The 19948-nt window shown below is 45.4% G+C and overlaps 1 protein-coding gene across 6 annotated transcripts in view; it reads right to left on the reverse strand.

The window, feature by feature from the left end:
* The window catches only part of TANC2 (tetratricopeptide repeat, ankyrin repeat and coiled-coil containing 2), a 3436361-nt gene that overhangs the window by 186558 nt on the left and 3229855 nt on the right, over positions 1 to 19948 (reverse strand). For all 6 annotated transcript variants that reach the window (XM_069634135.1, XM_069634134.1, XM_069634133.1 and 3 more), the window contains one exon: positions 15168 to 15343. In XM_069634135.1, coding sequence (XP_069490236.1) covers positions 15168 to 15343 — 176 coding nt within the window. The remainder of the gene's footprint in view (positions 1 to 15167; positions 15344 to 19948) is intronic.

A 19948-nucleotide genomic window follows, 5' to 3' on the forward strand; every position in this document is an offset into this window, starting at 1 on the left:
TGAGTCTGTCTGCAATCCACAATGATTTCCAATGCCTTTCATGAGTGACTCAGCACATGAGCTAGAGCCAATCCAGGGATCTATGTAATTATGGCTTGAGCCACCTAATGTCAGTTTTCCTGTCATTATGTAATTGTACTCTCCCCTCTACAGGAGGGGGAATCTGGGAATCCTAAATGGGACTCCCTCAGTCAGGGACTCTGTTTGCAGCATCACACACCTGAAAGAAGTTTGCTTGTTTAGACTAACTCACACCTTCTACTCGCAAACATATCCTGCTGCCCTGTCCTGTCATACGTCCTCACAGTCATTCGTTCAATCCTGTGTCAGTCAAACAGTCACTATGACATAGTTACTCCCTTCCTACTTCCCTGCCGATACCATGCTTCCACCTACTGCCGACCGCTGCCGCTACAGTGCAGAGCCTCCCTATCAATGCCAATGAAAAATCAGCATGAGATCACACCAGCAACAAATGATCTGTCTGAAGCTTAACCCCGTAGGCTCCATGCAGCATTTTCCACTTTGTCAGCTAAAAGGAAAAACAGCATTCCGATTCTAAAAAAATGACATGGTAGAGTCCCTTAATTTGGGAAGATTATGGATATCAAACAGTTAAGTAAAAGCTTGCCGCAGACAATCCAGAATTCCAACCTCAATACGGCCTATTTCCAAATTAGATTCTGTAAGGGATCAAGAGTAAGACTCGGACACAGTGGCATGTTGGGTATTGGTTAAATATTTTTATTTATCAAAAAGAATAAGAGGGTTGGGGAAAATCCTAGCTATCCCTACCTCTACGAGGGGTTTCCCTGCCTCATCAAAACTAAGGAAGGTCTGTGTCAGGATATTCAACCAAAATAAGAGTGCCCTCCATTCTGTTTCCAAACCCTAGACTGACCCTTAAATTCTAAACTTGATATAATGCGCACCAGGGGATTCACATAAGCTATTAATCATAGCTTTTCTCCAAGTTCCAAAACACAAAGGGTTAACGTGTAGAAAGAAACAGAATACACAACTTCCAACAGGAAAGGTGTTTTCCCTTCTGCTAGACTTCTTCTGGTAATTAAAAAGTCACTCCATCATTATGCAGATTCACTTTATCATACTCTGTATTTCCATTGGGTTAAAAGGGTTCTTCTTGAAACTCCTGGTATACTCCCTTTACCAGGATATTTATGACGTTCTCATTTATCCTCCAAAAAGGGTTATACTTCCTCCCTTCAATACCTGTTTACAATTGTATGTTTCCAAGTTCACTTTGCGTTCCAGTCCTGGTGAACTTCCCTGCCAGGATGTTGCTATTTCACATGGTTCAAGTCTATTTTCTTTCTCACTCCTGGTTTAGTCTCCTGCCAGGATATCACTGTTTCAATAATGCAAGTTCAATTTCTTTATAACTCCTGGTTTAATCTCCTGCCAGGGCATGTGTCCTCTCTAACGATTCTTTCTTTTATCCACAATAATATATTTGTCCAATATTGGGTCACTGATGACCTTTTATCACATTTTGTACCACTCTCAGGTTTGGGGCTACTGCCCCCATTTCAACATTATTTGCATTCACATTAACGTCTCTTTTCATGCAGTGGTTCGCTGACCCTTTATCTGTATTATTTGCAAAGATACGAATTTCCTCAAAGCCTTCGCTTTGCCTTCCTCGCGCTACGCTATTTCTGTAACACAGCATTCACTTTCAGGTGCTGGGGTAACCCAATCAGCTTCCCTAGGCTTATCGTTCATCTTTCTCTGGTTCGCTGACTGGGTGTAACGTCCTGTCAGCAGAGTGGGCCTCGGGTTGCCGGTTCATGCAGCGGATGGCTCCCCCTGCTGTTGGCAATCAAGCAGTGGGCTTCCTTTGCTCTGCTTTTCCTGCATGCCTCTCGTGTCAGCCACAATCGCTCTACTTTCATTTTGCTTACATTCAGCATTCTCCTCAGCAGCAGCACCAGTCACCAGCTCACTCTGTTTCTGCGTCTCTCTCTCTGTTCTGTCAGCTGTGTCAGATTTAACCTTCCCGGCCTTGCTAACATAGACTAGACCTCTGTGTTGGTTTTCTGGTACTAATCAATTTAATTGCTCAGTCGCTCTTCCTCGTCCGAGTACATAAAGGGGGCATGGTGAAGGTAGATACTGTGATTGACTGGGAATACCTATATATTCTTTATGTTTATCACAATAGGCCATATAGGTATGTTGTATAGGTGCGTGTATGTCATCGGAAATTATGGTTACTAGGTTATTTTGATTGAGTATTGTCTTATCCCTCTGGAGTTGGTCTTTTCCCACATGCTCCTCCTGCAGGTAGTGTGAAGAAACCTGTGGATCCCTCACTGAAACCCTGCTCAAGTCTCCTCCCGGGTGGCCAGGGAAAGGCAGACACTTCCTGATCCCCAACCCTCTGGGTGGTGTAGTGCAGGAGGATCACTTGGGTGGAGACAGGGTCCAGGGTAGAGAGGGGATTCCATGTGATGAGACACAGTAATGTTCCTCTAAAGGGGAGACTCTTACCACTGTGCCAAAAGAAGTTATGGCTTATTGCCATTTTAATGTCTCTCAACCTTCTATTAAATCTAAGGTTGTGTACCCTAAGGTTGTAACATCAAAGCACACAATACCAAAAGAAAGACACTTTTTGGTAGTTAAAGCTAAATGCCACCCTCAATAACAAGGGTGCACTACAAAGGGTTTTGGAAATGACTTCTCTAAACCATCTTGCTCTACAAAAGTTAAGACCCACACCCCCTCTGTTAAAAATATGAAGGGAATTAAATCTACCTTCATGAGTAACCAGAAAGAAGGAAAAACTAACTATGTTGAAACAAACTACATGTCCCAGAATCCTAAAGGGAATGAGGCAAGGAAGAGGGCTGAAGAGGCACGTAGATGTAATAGTCAGGCAATTAAGCCTAACAGCCATTGCAGAAGTCAGGCAATTGAGACTGATGGGTCACATCTGAAGTCAGTTGTCAAGCCTGTGGGGCATAAAAGGCTCCAACAGAAAAGGAGAGACGGAAGGAGCAGGATTTGGAAGGCTGGCAGTAGTAGTATTAGAAGAGAAGCACAAGGCTGGCAATTCACGAGGGAGAGGGATCACCGAAGGGACGCCAGAACGTGGAGACAGCAGCTTTCACCTGCAAGTTCTGAGAGGGTCCTGTGTTCTGAAAACCTGTGTTGCAGAGGCTGCGCAGAGGAAGACGTGCTGGAAGTAAAGCTTTCCCCATGTGAGACGAGTCACTGTGATTGCACAGCCAGGGTCGTGCAGCAACCTAAGGCCAGAGGTAGAAGGCAAGGTAAGCGGTTAGGGGAGTGAAGGAGACTCCCAATTTAGGTGACCAGACTAGAGAAACCTGTGTTGGAGAAAGGTGTGGGTCTCAAGTGAGCCTGAAGTAGTAGCCGAGGTCAGGGAAGTCGGGAAACAGAGCAACCCGCACCGCAGCGGCCCTGAAGTCGGTGAGTGAAGCACAGTGTTCAGTTTCACTCAACAAGCTTTGCCGGTAACTGAAACCAGCTCCAAATTGGCTCGCGTAGAGTTGACGGCGAGCAGAAGCTGTTTGTTAATTCTAAACTGACTATTAACAATGAAAATTTAACATGCACAGTTAGTCTGAAGGCTACAGTGTTTGCATAAAAGTAAAATCAGTTACACCCATTGTTGAACTCTTTCACATTACCGGAGTGGTTGTGTGTCCTTAATTGTATAGGTGTAAACCATACCGACTCCTGCCGAAATCGTGACAGTAATGTTTTGGAAGAGTAAAAAGCACATCAAAGAACGGTCGCGTGCAACCAATTGTGTTTCCCGAGGAAAGTTAGAAGTTGTCTCCTTGATGCTGCACAGGAATACAATTTCAGTCAATACTTTTAAGTTTAAAATTCTACCTTAAAGTTGCATATACCTAATTCTGCTTTTACTTTGAAGACTGAATCTTGTATAATATATCATTAACATTCTTTATTTCATGAAGTAATTGTAGTGAAGAAGAAAAGCAGCAGTACCCAAGCTGAGACGCAAACCATTTGCATAGTGAAACAAAACATGTTTAAGCCCCTCCACCTAATCTGTGAAGTTGTCAATCAGTCAGAGGACTCAGATATAAGTGTGGCATTGTTGCCTATAGCTGAACGAGTGGCACTAGAGCTTCTGGGTAATTACTGGGGCAGAAGAGGTATGAGAAAGCTGGAGAAGGGGAGCTGGGTGCTTGTAAAGAATTTCCAAAAGATAACCTGTATTGCTAAAAGACTGCTGGAGTTGAAAGGAAGTAAGTCTTGTGGGCCGAGGCAGGTTATCCGTGAGGCAGTTGTACGTCCAGAAGAGGCTGCCCCCTTTAGAAAGTCATTAGAGGGCCCTAACTTAATTCCCCAAGATCATTTCAAGAATGAGATTCAAATGTGGGCCCCTGTCTTATGTAAAGTTTTCAATGCCATTCTCACTTTGGGGGTTACCCCAGATTTGTGGCATATAACGGCGATTGTCCCGATTTATAAAAAAGGTGGCATGGACAATCCCGCGAACTACTGCTTGATATCTTTACTAGACGGCGTGGTTAAGTTATTCGGAAAGATCATTCTAAAGTACCTTCAATGACGGGTCACAGATCTTCAAGCAGGGTTTAGGGCAAACAGAGGCACACTGGATCAATGTTTGATACTGTTTTTGATCATTCAGAATTACACAGCCCTCCAGAAAATGAATCTATATAAGGTGTTTCTTGATTTATGAACAGCTTTTAATTCTGTGTCTAGGGTAAAACTCTGGCAAATTCAATCATCCAGAGGACTCCCGCCTCCCCATCTAATTTGATTCACATTTTTGCTAAACTATACTCAAACACAAAAGCCTGTGTGTGCTATGGACTGAGTGGTGAGACAACCAGTCATTTTGATGTGTTCTTGGGTGTTAGACAGGGTTGTGTCCTTGCTCTGCTCCTTTTTCAATATTCATATTCAAGAGATAATTGATGCTCTGCTGAGCGGGGCCCAAAACTGTCTGAGATTGGCTTTTTATAAATACCCAGTACTTTTCTATGTGGATGGCGCGGTTTTAATCTCAACTACCCCAAAAGTCTAGAAAAAAATCTAGATCTATTCATCTTTCTAAAAGCACTGAGTTGTGTTTAAATCTGAATGCTGGCAAATCCAAATCAATGATGTCCCCCATCGCCCAAACCATAAGACAGTTCCGTTAAAAGTAGATGGTGTCATGATTAAACAGGTGGCTCAATTTGATTAATAAGGCTCCAGGAGTACCCTGGCTGGGTTTCCCATGTTGACAAGGCAGTAGTTAACCTGGCTAAACTAAGTGGCACCGTTAGGTCCAATTTTGTCAGTCACAGCAGTGGTGCTGTGTCGCCCGCCTTGGACCTTTATAGCAAACAAGTCCTGCCAGCTGTATTGTATGGGTCAACACTTTGGGTTTATGCGAAGATTGGGAAACTCATTTCGAAAGAAAATATATTCTTAAAACAACTTTTATTACTCCCCAAGTATGCTAACCTCTACCCGACCCTTTTGGAATAAGGCATTACTTCTATAGGCGCACAGGCAATGTTTAATCCAGTATTCTTCTGGATAAGAGTTTGGTGCCAACCAGGTCTGGAGAAATGCAGGGAGGCTTTGACCTATCATGTCTCTAAGTGGAGGTAAAATACTTAAATGGTTTGCTCACATCAAGTCTATGTTATACTATCTTGATATGGGCATGCTGTGGAGCAACCCCCAGGGACTGCTGCTGTTCGGGTTTGATTAGAGCCAAAAGCACTGCTAAATGGAGAGCTAGGGAATATCTTATTGCAGAAGCTGCCAAGTCCAAATTAAGTCGTGTATATATCATGCACAGTGATGATCCTGGTTTTAACTCTTATTTAGATTATATTTCTCCTTCATTCCAGCGATACTTGTACACCCGCCTGAGGTTGGGCATTTTTCCTGTTGCCACACTGACTTATGCGTGGCACATTGTAGCATCTTATTTGTGTCCTATGAGTGGGAAATCAAAAGAAACTGTTCCACATTTCTATCTGTTATGTGAAAATTCAATAGGCCTACGACGTTTGTATTCAAAACCGGTTCTTAGAGATGCTGGCACTCGCACGTTACATTCTGCTATGTTGCTTTTAACCTATTCCTCCTCCCCTTTAGTGATTCTTGCAACAGCTCGCTATAGCTATATGACCCGGCTATTGAGGAAGAAATCTCAGACTGTGAAATGGGCTTTTAATCATGAAAGCCTGACTCCCCTTGTGTTTTTACTCTGTACTCTTTTTACAATATTCATTGTTTTATATATGGAAACCCAATAACTAATGCCAACTGTTTTTTATGTTATTTTACTCCTGTTTTAATGTGTTCATCTTTTATACTGTAACTTGAAGGTTCTTTTATTGAATACAAGTATTTTGACTGATTAAAGGGAAGATAACCTTGCCTACCTGAAGAGGTTGAAGTGTCTTGACTCTGCTGATAATTCTAAAGCATAAAGCATTGACAGAAATACTTGAACTGTGGTGGTATATAAGTTGTTAATGGATGTCACACTGAAGTGGTTTTGAAGTAGTGGCATACTGTGAACAGAAGTAACTGTAATCAAGCAGGAGAGCGGTTGTTAAAAGGAAGGAGCAATCCAAAGAAGCATCCTGACAAATATACCAAATGTACTGCAGAAGTCTTAACCCATTGTAAAGCTGTAGTAGAAGAAGGCATATACCTATTAATTTTTTGTTTTGTTTTTTGTATTTGGTTTAAATTAAACCTATTCTTTTGAACTGTGGCAAATAACCTTGAAGAGAAGATAGCCATGATTACCATTGGTGCTATTTTCTTTGATGTAGATTGGAAGGGGATCTTTTCAACCAAACCAGAACATTTCTACCAGTGGATTGTGGTTTAATGAACTTTTGTTTTGTCTTGTAACTGATGAGAACTGGTTCAAGACTTTTCTTTTCCTTTGAACATTTTTCTGAAGCTGACATTGAAACCTTGGGAAAGCGATCTTACCTAGGACAGGTGAAGGCCATCCACATATTGTTTATTATCTTGTGTTGCTTTATCATTTACTTTGAATGTTTGTTGTTTAGAGTGAGGGCCAGTTTACCCACGTTAAAGGATGTTCCCTTATCCTTTAGAACGGGTAGGGAATTCCTCAATAGAGTAGGGCAAGCAAGGCTTATTTACTTTTACTTTAATAAAATGTCTTACTTTGAGAAAACTACAAGCAGTTGTCAGCCTCACAGTCAACGTCAGGTAGCTTCTGCCTTTCCCTGGCCATGCAAGAGGAGCTTCCCTCCATTGGATTAGTGACGATATTGCTAAATTCGCCACATAATCCACAAATTAAGAAATGTTTCATATGGCCCCAGTTTAAGTCACTTCTTGAATGAGGTGCAATGGCGAACTCCATATTGTATCAGATTAATCAATCAATTGCACAAATCTCAGAATAACACACAGTGGATTCATTCTGGTTTAGGAGCCTCTATGGGCTGCCTGCAAGCGGAATGTCTTTGCTCACACACTCCAATCTATTTTCACTAGTACACAGAACATTGTTAACGCTTATCTGTTTAGTTCATTACATGAATCCTGATCATATGTTTAAGTATGGCTGCAGTGAGTGTGTATGATCAACTGGCGGGTAGCAGAGCTACAACAGGTGCCATACAGGGTGTGCAACCACGCCAAAGCAAGATTTCATGACACCATGCTACTTCAATTATCACCCATATCAAATTGACCTGCATGTTTTACCTTTTCACACACAGCTGGCGAGATAGCACAATAACCGTATGTGATTAGCCGAAGCCTTCAATGAACTTGATAATATCTCAGTAGATAAATGCTTAATATGTGGGCGCATTCTATGGTGAGTTGTCAGAATTATCAAAAAAATAAAAATCATAGTAAAATATATTGAGATGAGGTCAGTCCTTTCAAGAACTAAAAGATTGTTTATCCAATCCCCCAATTGTCAAAGTTTTTTACATTACAAATGAATGGCTCCAGAGTAGGCCTAGTGACTGTCATCACAAATATAAGGTGGAAAGGAACACCTGCATCTTATATACAAGCGGAAAATGATTTCCTTGTGTAGAGAACTATGCTACCATCGAACTGGGAGCCCTAGCCATAAAGTGGGATATGGAATCCCTAAGGTACTACTTAGAGGGAAGGATGTTCACACTAATAACAGCTCATGCCCCTCTTAACCAACAATGGAGCCCTGTTGCCAGCCGATGGGGAAAAGAGCATGAGGGCTCTTGGACACAAAAAATTAACTTTTCTGGAATCTGGAAAAACATACTAAATGACTGTCGCCGGCGAAGACGGCCACAGTACAGGCCAGCAAGTAGCTGCTGGGCATGAGATTATCCTGCATCTACCTCATCCGTCTCTGCAGATGCTACCCCTATAGGAATTTTTGGATGCATATTGGATACAAGTGTCCGGAAGCACATCAACATCCTGGAGCTATGGGCAGTGTTTTGGGCCCTCAAGTATTTCCCACATTTGCGATACCCCCCTACCCCCCAGAAAGACCTTTTGAGCTGGTTCTTTATAGAGGGAGAGACTCAAAGAAAAATGATGCAAGTGGTGTGGTGAGTGGTCAATACTCCCCATCCTTGGAAGCAAGCCACCTGCGTCTGGGCTTGTCCGGCTTGTACGGACTCTAGCAGATGCATGTCCCAGAGGGTGGATAAAGAGGGTGGATTAAGAGCAATCCCTCCAGATCACCATCACTCCAGATATGTATTGATACCTCAAACAGGTGTCCCAAGGTGGAGTTGGAATCGGCAGGACTACATCTCCAAAGGAACATTGCAAGAAATTGTGGCTGGAATAAATGTACAACAGGCAAAGAACAGCTGTTCCATGAGGAGTTTGCGAGTCTTGAGGAAACTAAAGGGAAATCTTACTATATGAGCAAGCAGAAGCCACCTCAAACTCAAAGCGCTAAAGTGCCACACGTGGTCAAAGCCCAAGCAGAGCAGAGGAGAGGCGGAGCATTGTGGAACCAATCTCTGTGTCCCGATAGGGTCTCTAATGGTGGGGGGATAAATACACATTGCTGATTGTTTGGGATCCTTTGGGAAAGCCACAGTTCAGCAGTGAATCTACTGTCAATTCTGAGAGGAAGTCAGGGTCCAGAAGGGAAGTATTCAATCCTGAGAGAAGGCCAATGTACAGAGAGAACCTATCTATTGAAAATCATGAGAGGAAGCCAAAGTCCACGAGGCACATGTTGAATCCTGAGACAAAGCCAAACTACAGGAGGGATCCGTTGTGAAACCAAAGCGAAAGTCAAGGTCAGAGTAAGCGATCTGCTGTTAAAGTCAATGTTCAAGAGAGACCCAATATTTGAGCAAAAGCAGACTCAGGGCCTGGGGAGACATGTCTGAAATCTTGAGAATCCGAGAGGTTGGAAGAAGGTTGGTAGTGATGGTGGTAAGGCTGAAAAAGGCCGTTTTTTATTTCAACATTTTTATTCAGAAGAATTGCCAAATTCATACAGACATGTCAATCACCAACTCATAGTCATAAAAGAGGCATACAAAAACAAACAAAAATAAAACAGTACCTATAAAAGGCCATTACAGCATATGAAGTTAATGCCTAATCCGTCCTAAACAACAATTCATTAACAGTTCATTAACAATTCATTTAGCTAACCCACAAAATCTGACTAAATCTCACCTCTCCTCCCCTGACAATCCCTCTGCTTTTATATAGAAAAGGAGGAAAGTAAGAAGAAAAGAAGGCAAAGAGAAGAGGAAGTGAGTAAAGAGAACATAGGAGTGAGAAACAGAAGAAAAGTAGAATAAAAGAATAGAAGAAAAAAAGATACCTATGAGGAAATATAGACCTGATACAATCGCTCATCTTAGTCTTCCCTTGTGGCACCAATGCAGCAGTGGCCCCATTTTGTAACCCCCAAGAAGTCTTTGAGAAGGGCCCAAGCCTCCCTCTCCTGCGCCTTACCTCGCTCCTTCAGTAGCAGAAAGGATTCCATCCTGTGGGTCTATGCTACCCCAAACCCCTTTGGACAGAGTTTTCAAGGACTTCCATTTGGTTGTAATGTGCTTGAGAGCAATGGCAGTAAGCATGTCCCATAGCCACCCTTGGGCCACCTCCCTCATGAATCCCGGATGCACACTACCACAGAATATAGAAGCCAGGGTCAAAGGCAGTTGTACCCCACACATCTGCAGTATCTGCAGCAACCAGCCCCCAAATTCCAGTGGTGTACCTACAATCAAACTGCATATGCTTGAACGTGCCCTCTGCATCTTTACATGACCAACATGCCCAATCCTGCTCCGTCTCCTGCCCTCCTCCCAATTTCAATGGGGTAAACGGTGCTCTATTATAGATCATAAACAGTCTGAGTGAGCTAGGCCGACTTAGACACCTGCCTCATTTTCACTAAAACTATCCCCCGGAAATTCCCTGCCGCACGCCCATGTCCATCTCCCCTCCACTGTCAGCTTGCCCTCCATCCCGAGAGGACATTGTCTTCTACACCATGGCAGCGGTTGGGGGTATCTCGCCACTTCCCCCTCACCTAGATCTGTCCCCAACCAGCCTGAACCCCTACAGCCACCAATTGCCTATATCCCAGAAACTCTCATGCCTTCAATTCGTACTGGTCTCTCAGTGTTTAAAACGATAGAACACCCTCCTCTGCCCATATCTGGTTTGTGTGCCCGCAGTGTGCCACCTCGGGCAATTGACTGCCTTCCCCCCTACCCGGATGTCCTTGTTGTACCTCAGCAGTCTTGGCCCCTCAACTCCTATCCCCAAACCAACTCCTTCAAACCATGTTCTCAACGCCTCCCTAGTAGTCCCAATAACTGAGCACCCACGCAGCCTTTTCATTCCCTCCAAGCCACAAAATCTCTCTTGCCCCATAAGGCGCCGCCAGGGGCGACTCCAAAACGAGCCAGCAAGGTGTAAACCAATGGGGTGCCTCAGAGAACCATTCCCATCCCCGTTTTATAATAAATGCACTAAGGTATCTCTGAAAGTGTAGGAACTTCATCCCCCCCCTTGCACTGGATGCAAAGCCAGCTGTTGCAATGAGATTCTAGGTTGCGCCTTGCCCCAGAGAAATTTGTACAGCATATTGAGGGTCTTAAAGAAGACCGGCAGCCACGTTACCGGCAACATCTAGAGGGCAACGAGGGCCACAGGGGCTATGGACATCTTAACAGTTTTCATCCTGCCCCACCATGACAAGCACACGGGGGACCATTTCGAGAGAAGGGCCTCTACCTTGGACAGAACCTCCTCCGCATTCGCCTTTATCGTGCTCCCAGTCTCCCCCCAGAATTTGATCCCCAAATACATGACTCGCTTGGTTTCCACCCAAACCCCTCCTCCGCACAATGAGACTGGAGGCACAGAGAGTTCAAGGGCATGGTTTCAGATTTCTCCACATTGAGTTTGTAACCCGAGACCTCTGAGTATTGCTTGATTTACTGCAGAAAGGGGGGTTAAGGACTTCTGTGGATCTTGCATCAAGGCCAGAATATCGTCAGCGTACACCGCCACCTTAACTTCCACCCCCACCCCTTGAATGTCCTCCCGGGCCCCAATGCGCTGCAACAAGGGCTTCAACGAGAGCATGAACAAAAGAGGTGATAGTGGGCAGCCCCGCTTTGTTACCCATTTGAGGGGGAAGAACGGCGACATTCGGCCATTAACATATACTGCCGATCTGGGGTGCCTATATAAGGAGCCCACCAGCGCTATAAAACGAGGGTCCAGCCCATGCCACCTCTGGGATTCCATCAAAAAAGGCCACTGCATACTATAATTCCTCATTCCCTATCCAGCACCAGATCCAGAGGCATATTGCAGTCCCCTCCCAAAATGAGTGATTCCCTTTGCACCCATTGCAGTCTCAGGCGCAACGTGTCCCATATGTTCGCCAGGATTAGCAGGGTTCCCTCTAGCTTACCTTCCACAATCAACTACCTGCCCATCCGCCTGCGACCCCTCCACCTGGAACTGACAGTTTGTATGCATCAATATCGCAACCCCCGCCCCCCTTTAAGCCCCACAGCCTCTGATGCCAGAAACTGCACGACGCACTACTTCTTCAACATATTACACCCTTGCCTCGAGAGGTGTGTTTCTTGTATGAGGGAAACTTGTGCCCCTAACCTCTGGATATGTGTCAACACTTTCTGTCTCTTAATTGGTGAGCGCAGGCTGCTTACATTCCACAATAGAAACTTCACCATACCGCCTTGGGCACCCACAATGCTACTGGCCCGCTCCAACAGACCCTACCGCCCGGAGTGAGGTCCAATAGCCTCTCCAGTAGGAGTCCTCCCTCTGCCCCCACCTCTCATAAGAACCCCTCAAATGTATGCCCCTTCTCCATCTCACCACCAGTATGTCCCCCAGTTATTCAAGCAAAGGAAAAAGGAAAAGAAAGAAATGACAAAGCTGAACAGTAACAAGAACCACTGTCGGCACAGCTCACTCCTCCCAAGGGCTCACTCCTCCCTTTACTCTCGTCCCCATGGGGCCCCCCCACCCAGGGACCCCAAGGATACACTGAGCCGACGAAACAGACCCTCCCTGCCCACACCCCAAACAATGGGCCCTGGATGGGTTAAAAGCAATAGGGAGAAAGCACTGCCCCCCGCACAGATATATAGACTTCAGTAACATTACAGCATAACTGTCACAGCTCACAACTCATCCACCCCCCCAGCTGCCCTTTGCAATTCAATTAGATCACCTCACCAAAGAGAAAAACGGTTTCATGTGGCCTCTGAGGGCAGCTGTTTAGACTTCAGTGGAGACCGGGATTTATCCCTTTCTTGACTCTCACCCTCCACCCTCCTGGAGGGCTGCGGCCGGGGACCCCGACCTGGGCCTGTTGGGTGGCTCCTTCTGAAACTTAACGCGGAAAACCGCAGCTCCTGATGCCTTCTCCAGATGAAATAGCTGACTTCGCCCTGCCCTGGGAGGGCCCGTGATAGGGAAAGTAACCTATTTCCATGTCCTTGCCTAACTGATCACTTCGAGACGCCATCAGATACCCCTCCCAGTCCTGCAAATCATCAAAGAATTTGGTTAACCCGCCTGCATTCGAAATCTGCATCCTCCCGATGGGTACAGTATAAATCTGAGATCTCGCCTCTGCATCTCCGGTCGAAAGTCCAAGAACACCTTCCTTTTTGCCATCGTATGTCTCGGGAAATTCTGCCCTATGATTGTTAGGTAGCTCTGCACATGCAACCTCCCTCGCGGAACCTGAGGGTGACAAAGCAGACATGCTGTAATCGGTCTCGGGGCAGACCGTCACTTGTGTTCCCATGGGTGCACTCTGTGGGCCCTTTGAATCTCCAGGGACGGTGGAAAGTCAATGTTGAGGAAGGTCGGTAGCCATTGCTCCACCACTTCACCATGCCCGACCCCCTCGATACCTTTAGGGATGCCGAACACCCTTATGTTGATTCTACGGTTGTGGTCTTCCAACTCATTGACACTAACCTCCATCTCGCCGACTCTCCCCTACAGGTGTTCTAGACCTTCCATCCGATCTTCCAATGTGGAAATACGGTCTTCCGTCTCCTGCAGGCGACCTGCAAATTGGCCCATCTGCAGCCATAAGGATTTAATTTCCCCTTGCATTTCGAGTGTTTGCTTGTCCACTGCCCCCATGGTCAGTCTGATACTTACGAGCTCTTCCAAAATCAGCGCCAGATCGCCCTGCTGAGAGTCCACGCCGTGGGCATGCAGCGTTTTCTGCATAGCTGTCTCATTGGCCAGGGTCCCCCCCCCACCCATTCATATGGGTTGGCTTCTTAGAGATCATAGCTCTTCCCCCAGGGGTGAAATATGAAGAACCAGGGCGGGATCTTTGAGGCAGATTGCACTGCCTATACTCTGGCGAGAAGTCAGTTTCTTGGGTTCCAGGTGCTGCAGGGGCTCTACTATGCTGGATATATAGTCTCTCCCACGCCTGCCCCAAAAGATCTCCTTGGTAGCTACTGTGTGCCTTTGCTGACCTCTTTATAGGCTGGGTCTGAACTGCTCCCCAAAGGATCTAACACCTTCCAAGATGGCCACTGGGATTGTGCTGTTTAGGAGCAGGGAAGACAACAAGGGACTCCTCACCACAATGCTCTGGCCCCCTTCTCCAAGCTTCAGGCCGCTCACCGTTAGGAGCCTAAGAGCCTACGGCTGCCCGCTCACCTCCTCACAGCCCCCTCCAAGGGTGCAGCTTGGATATGTCTCCCTCTGCTGCCTGAATCCTGGCTCACAGCAGGGAGGAATTCTCCTACATAACCAACGGCTGCGTCTCCCACACCATCTGCCTCACGCCACCTCAGCCTCCAGCACTGCACTGCTCATGCCGGCTATATGGAGCCTCCTGACTCCAACCCTGAAGCAACGCACCACCAGGGATGTCAGTGGATCATACTAGGGGAGGATCCTGTGATCACAAGTGTGAGTGTTGCATAATTACAAACCTATGCCAGTGTGGGGACAGGAGCTTCAGGGGTTTTCTGTCATGTTCCGGGCTACCAACGTTGTCCCAGGCTGAAAAAGGCCTGAGAGGAGAAAGAATTGTGAAAACTGAAAACCTGGGAGAGGTTACAAGAGGCATGCAAAAGCAGAGCAGCCTTAAGGAGTGACCATACTATGAGTTAGAGCTACAAGAGCTTTCCTAGAAGGACATATCTATATTTGTTTCTTGGAATAGGGATAGGATGTTAAAGAATAGGTTTTTGAACTTGTCTTAGAGTCCAATACTTGAAACACTTAACTTATTGAGATAAGAAGTTGAACATTTCATTGCCCATCTACTTTGATACTTTGAACTGTTGACAAGAGCATTCCAAGTGAAGACAAGGACCAATAATATTAGGTTGTAAACTTTATTCTTTGAGCGTGAATTGTTTTGAGATGTTACATGCCTGGGAGCAAACCACTTTTGCAATGAGATACCTGGTGCACCGTTTTGCTTGAGATAAATCCCATTTACTTAACGTTGTTACCATTATAAACAATAGGCGTTTATCCAACCCGGAGTCTATCCAAATCCATAATGAAGACCCTTTTGTTGAAACAACAAATATCATTGTTAAGTGTGTTATTACCTGGCCTTAACCACAATCCTTACAATCATGTATTGAGACACTCACCACCTCAGCATCTCCATAGAAGGCAGCAAGGTCCAAAGGGGTGCGCCCATTCTTATCTGCATGGTCTGTTGCAGCTCCGTTCTCCACCAGGGACCGCACAACAGAGAGGTGGCCTTTCAGACAGGCCCAGCTCAGGGCAGTCAGCCCTTCTTTGTCAATGAGGGCAATGGAGGAACCTGTAAAATAAATAATGGAAATCCGTGTGGAGAAGTCTTTTGAAGTAAAATCTACAAACTCTTTGAAAAAGTATCTCTTGGTACAGACCTTTCAGATTCTCCAAACCCTGCCATTCCTCAAACCTGCCCAAAATCATGCAAAATAATAAAACGGTGACCCTTAAAATGTTTGAAAAATGTTAAATAAAATTAAACACGCGCCTACTTAAATGATAATTTTATAAAGCGAACTTGGTTTCCATCACTCTTGTTAACTACCTCCAATGTATGAATGACTTTTACTGTAGTCTATTCTTATAAGGAAATAACATAATAATTGACAAGAGGTGTTATGTGTGACTTATCCCAGTCTGGTACACATCAATCAAAAGAAAATAGTGCAAAGTAAAGTCTTATGTACATAGCAATATGGGGTATTTTGACATGCGTGTCGTGAATGAATCGCGGGGGATGCTTTATTAAAGCTGATAGCTACTCATGGCGATATAGGAAAATACTTAATAGAATTGTGTAATTGTACTGTATGCCAGCAGAATAAATACATCGAAAAGTACATTTCAATCAAAGGCAGTACCGGACTAGAGGAAGCAAAGTCTGAGAAGGCCAGACTTGCCTATTTCTGATTTTGCCCTCGTGGATATTGCTCTGATGACAGGTGCAGGATTTACAGTGGTCAAAACTCATGGCCCTTAATTATCAAGTGAAGTACAGAAAGTTTAAGTAAAAAGAATCAATGTTTCTGAATCCACTACAAACTATCCCGAGTATATTTCTAGAGGCGTGCAGCCTACCCACTCAGACCAACGATTCCCTTTCCAAGTAACAACACAGAAGATATTGGAATGGCAAACTTACTGCTATGTGAACAATGTCTGACTTCAAAGCACACTGCAGAGTTGAGCTGATTAGCTACTCAAATGAACTTTCAAGACTTCCTAGAGACAGGGGCTCAAGGTGGTCTGCAGGATACTATGTATTAGGATGTGAAAATTAACAGAGAACTGCCCTTTGCCTAGAAAGGTCAGTCTCCCACAAAAGAGGCTTCAGTTTCCCCTCCCTCTAAAGACTTTTGGTCAATTGCACCCCTGCATTTCCTTTCAAAACTTCTGTAGACTGTGGCACTGCCTATCCTCAATGGCACATGTGGTCTCTGGCACCTATAAAGATGATTATCAATCTGCTTCAGACTCCACATGACAGACGTCAGTTTCAGGGAATCTTTGTAAAGCGTTACAAGACATTTCCAAGGATGGGAGGTGAAGTTCCTTATCTATCGTCTGCATTCAATGTAAGTGAACAAACGTGCCACTGAAAGTGGCTAGTGCACTGAACACATGAACATAGTGTCATCATAATACTGCACATCTATCTTTGGAATTCTTTTTAATGTGCTCCATACAACCATAATCTATTAGCAAAAAGCATAAAAGACAAGTCCACTCAATAGCAATCATATGCAGTTGAAAACTAGTTACACTGGAACATTTTAGGAGTAGTGGACGATTACAGCAATACTTCAATGGCAGTGACATGCAGATAAAGTAGAGTTGTCTAAACATTCTAAAAAAGATGTGCTATTGCAAAGGCGCATTTCACTTTCTCTTTGAAGCCCAAACTTCTGCAAAGCGAGCTAAAATCACAAAAAAAGAAGTCATAAGCGCTACTGCTAGGCAATATACCAACCTACCGGTTATGCTCTAACTTCTCTAAAATTACAAAAGACTGATGAAATACCACTCGGTTACAAAGCAACAAGCTTTACATCATTTGCAGTTAGGGCTTTTGCATTTACCTGAGGGACACAGAGGTCAGAAATGTGAGACGGACAAATAGAGTTGTCTCACAAGACGCCATTTTATTAAATATGAACGGTGAGACAAACACCTATGTTTCCCTAACCAAACAAGGATTTCCCTACCTATCAAACTAAGGCTAAAGGAAAATAACCTAATGTCCAAAAATATCTGTCTCTCACACTGTTACATACAACAAAAATCATACAGGAATTATCTAGCTGTTCAAACTTCATAAAATGTTACGTTTCCAACGACATGCCCTGTTCCTGCCAGACAACCCACAGGCACACGTGCTAACCCCTCTACTACACTTCAAAACAAGGGTATCCCACGCACACATTCTGGCTTACGGAGGTTGTGGCCTCTCACCCGTTATGCCAGGACATGGTAATTTGGATCAGGTGTTTACCGGCCTTCACATCGCTGGCGTCTACAATGGAAACATCTGCTGGCCCGCAACGTTACACGTTGTCAACGAAGATCTACACGTCACGTGATCGGGCCAAACGTCACGTGACGACAACATCTCACGTGATTGCATCACCTGACGCACGTCTATGATCATTCCAGCATCAGGTGACCTTCCCTGTTGGCTTAAAAGGCCTCCTGAAATCGATAGCGTTGCTTCACAGCTGTTTACCTTCAGGACTTTATGGCGTTTGTTCGCATGCTTGAATCCCGTTTACTATGACCTCGGATACTGTCTACTGGATTGCCTTGTCTACCGGATTGCTTTGTCTATTTCTTGCTTCTTATACGTTACCAGACCTCAGACTCTGTTTACTGGATTGTTCTGTCAACTCCTGGCATTTGTTAACCGACCTTGGACTGTCTTACGGATTTTGTTTTTGGATTCAGTGACTTTGGCCATTGGCCTTCTGCTAGGCGTTTGCCTGACTACGGTACCACAAGCCACGTGTGTGCCATCATCCACGGTTTTGGATACCACCCACATTCCACACCGAGAAGAGCCCACTGTCCCGGGTTTCACTGCCTCTTTCATCAGGGTGTCACCTTCCGTATTTCTAGGTAAGAGGTACTTTATATCACTGCTGGGTATACCTTGTAACAATCGCACATTATCTGATAACCACTCATTGCCTTACAGCGCTCAAGGGGTCCTTCTGGCAGTTCCCGGTTCCAGACCTGACGGCTCACAAAACAAAAACCTGTGGCCTCAAAGACTGCACAGGCATTCTATACAAATTGTCTGTGTGGTACTTGGGAACGGAGGCATTATTAATCTGCACGACCATCAAGATCATAACAGTCTGTGAAGCCATTTGGTCGTGCTGATTATGGAAGCCTCCGCCGGGGACCCTGTGACCGCTTTAATGCAGGCTGTCGCGGCCCTTAGGACCGACATGGCCGCCGCCACCTCTGCTATCCACCATCGTCTTGACGCCTTACAAAGCACACACCAACCATTGCCCGCTGACGCCGAGTTTGGGGATTCCAACCCTCCTGTCCAGCTTGCCCCTACTCCACCTCCTGCTCCCACTCCTGTGTTACTCCCGACCTCTTTTCCTCTGGCTGCCCCAGAACGCTATCAGGGCGACCCACGTAAATATCGTACCTTCATCAATCAATGTAAACTTCACTTCTTATGTAGACCCCAGGCCTTTCCTGACTCTGTTACCAAGGCCGCCTTCCTTTTATCCCATCTATCTGGCGTGGCAGCCACATGGGCAAATCCATTCTTGGAGAACGATCATCCTGCTTTATACGATTTTGAACTTCTAGTGACTGAAATGGCGAAGGTGTTCGATACTCGTTATAGGGCACAATTACGAGACCTGGAACTCTTAGAATTGTCACAGGGTAAACATTCCCTAATTGAGTACATCACTCGGTTTAACCAACTCGCCGCGGAGACATCCTGGCCAGAACAGAAAAAGGCCATTGTTTTTTACAGAGGGTTATGCAATACCATGAAAGATGCACTCGCTGTGGTTCCATCCCTTCCTTCCGTTTTCTCTGACCTGGTCGATCTTACCCTACAGCTAGACGCTCGTAGAGCCGAGAGTAAAACAGAGACGTCTTTTTCTAACCTGCCTCCTCCAGGTTCGTCTGCCACTGGCGCTGAATCCATGCAAATCGGTGGCATTCGAAGTCCTATAACTCCAGCTGAGCGGGAACGCAGGAGGACCAGTAACGCCTGTTTTTACTGTGGTATAAGTGGGCATTATGTAAAGGAATGCCCCCGTCGACCTAAAAACAAGACTCCGGATTTTCCGAAAGCTCGCCCTTGAGAGCAGGGGTACCGGCGAGCCCATCATTGACCCCCACTGAACCCATGTTCGGTTCCATCAGGCCCATAGTGGTCCAGGCATTGTTGAAACCCACTAGGGACATTGAGCATGATGTACGCATCGTGATTGACTCAGGGGCTACTGGCTGTTTTATAGACATCACACTAGCTCGTCATCTCAATCTGCCCCTGGTTCAGAAAGATCACCCTGAGCATGTACAAGCAGTTGACGGCACCTCCTTGTCTTCTGGCCCGATCAGATACCAGACTGCTCCTTTGGAAGTGGTGATTCAGAATACCCACAAAGAAATCATGTCTTTCGACCTCATCACCACACCCCAATTTGGCATTATACTCGGTATTCCCTGGTTAAGACAACATAATCCCTTGATCAATTGGGGAACTGGGCAGGTAACGTTTGAATCAGACATATGCCAACACTTCTGCTTAACAGAACCCGACTCGCTAACCTCTCCCTCCGCTATTCTTGGGGCCATGGCCTCTTCCCGACTGGAAGACGTAGAGCCATGCACCCCAGCACATACCGTGGGAGCTGTG

Source organism: Ambystoma mexicanum, chromosome 13 (assembly GCF_040938575.1).
Source record: "Ambystoma mexicanum isolate Mex_15411 chromosome 13, UKY_AmexF1_1, whole genome shotgun sequence".
NCBI classification, from domain to species: Eukaryota; Metazoa; Chordata; class Amphibia; order Caudata; family Ambystomatidae; genus Ambystoma; species Ambystoma mexicanum.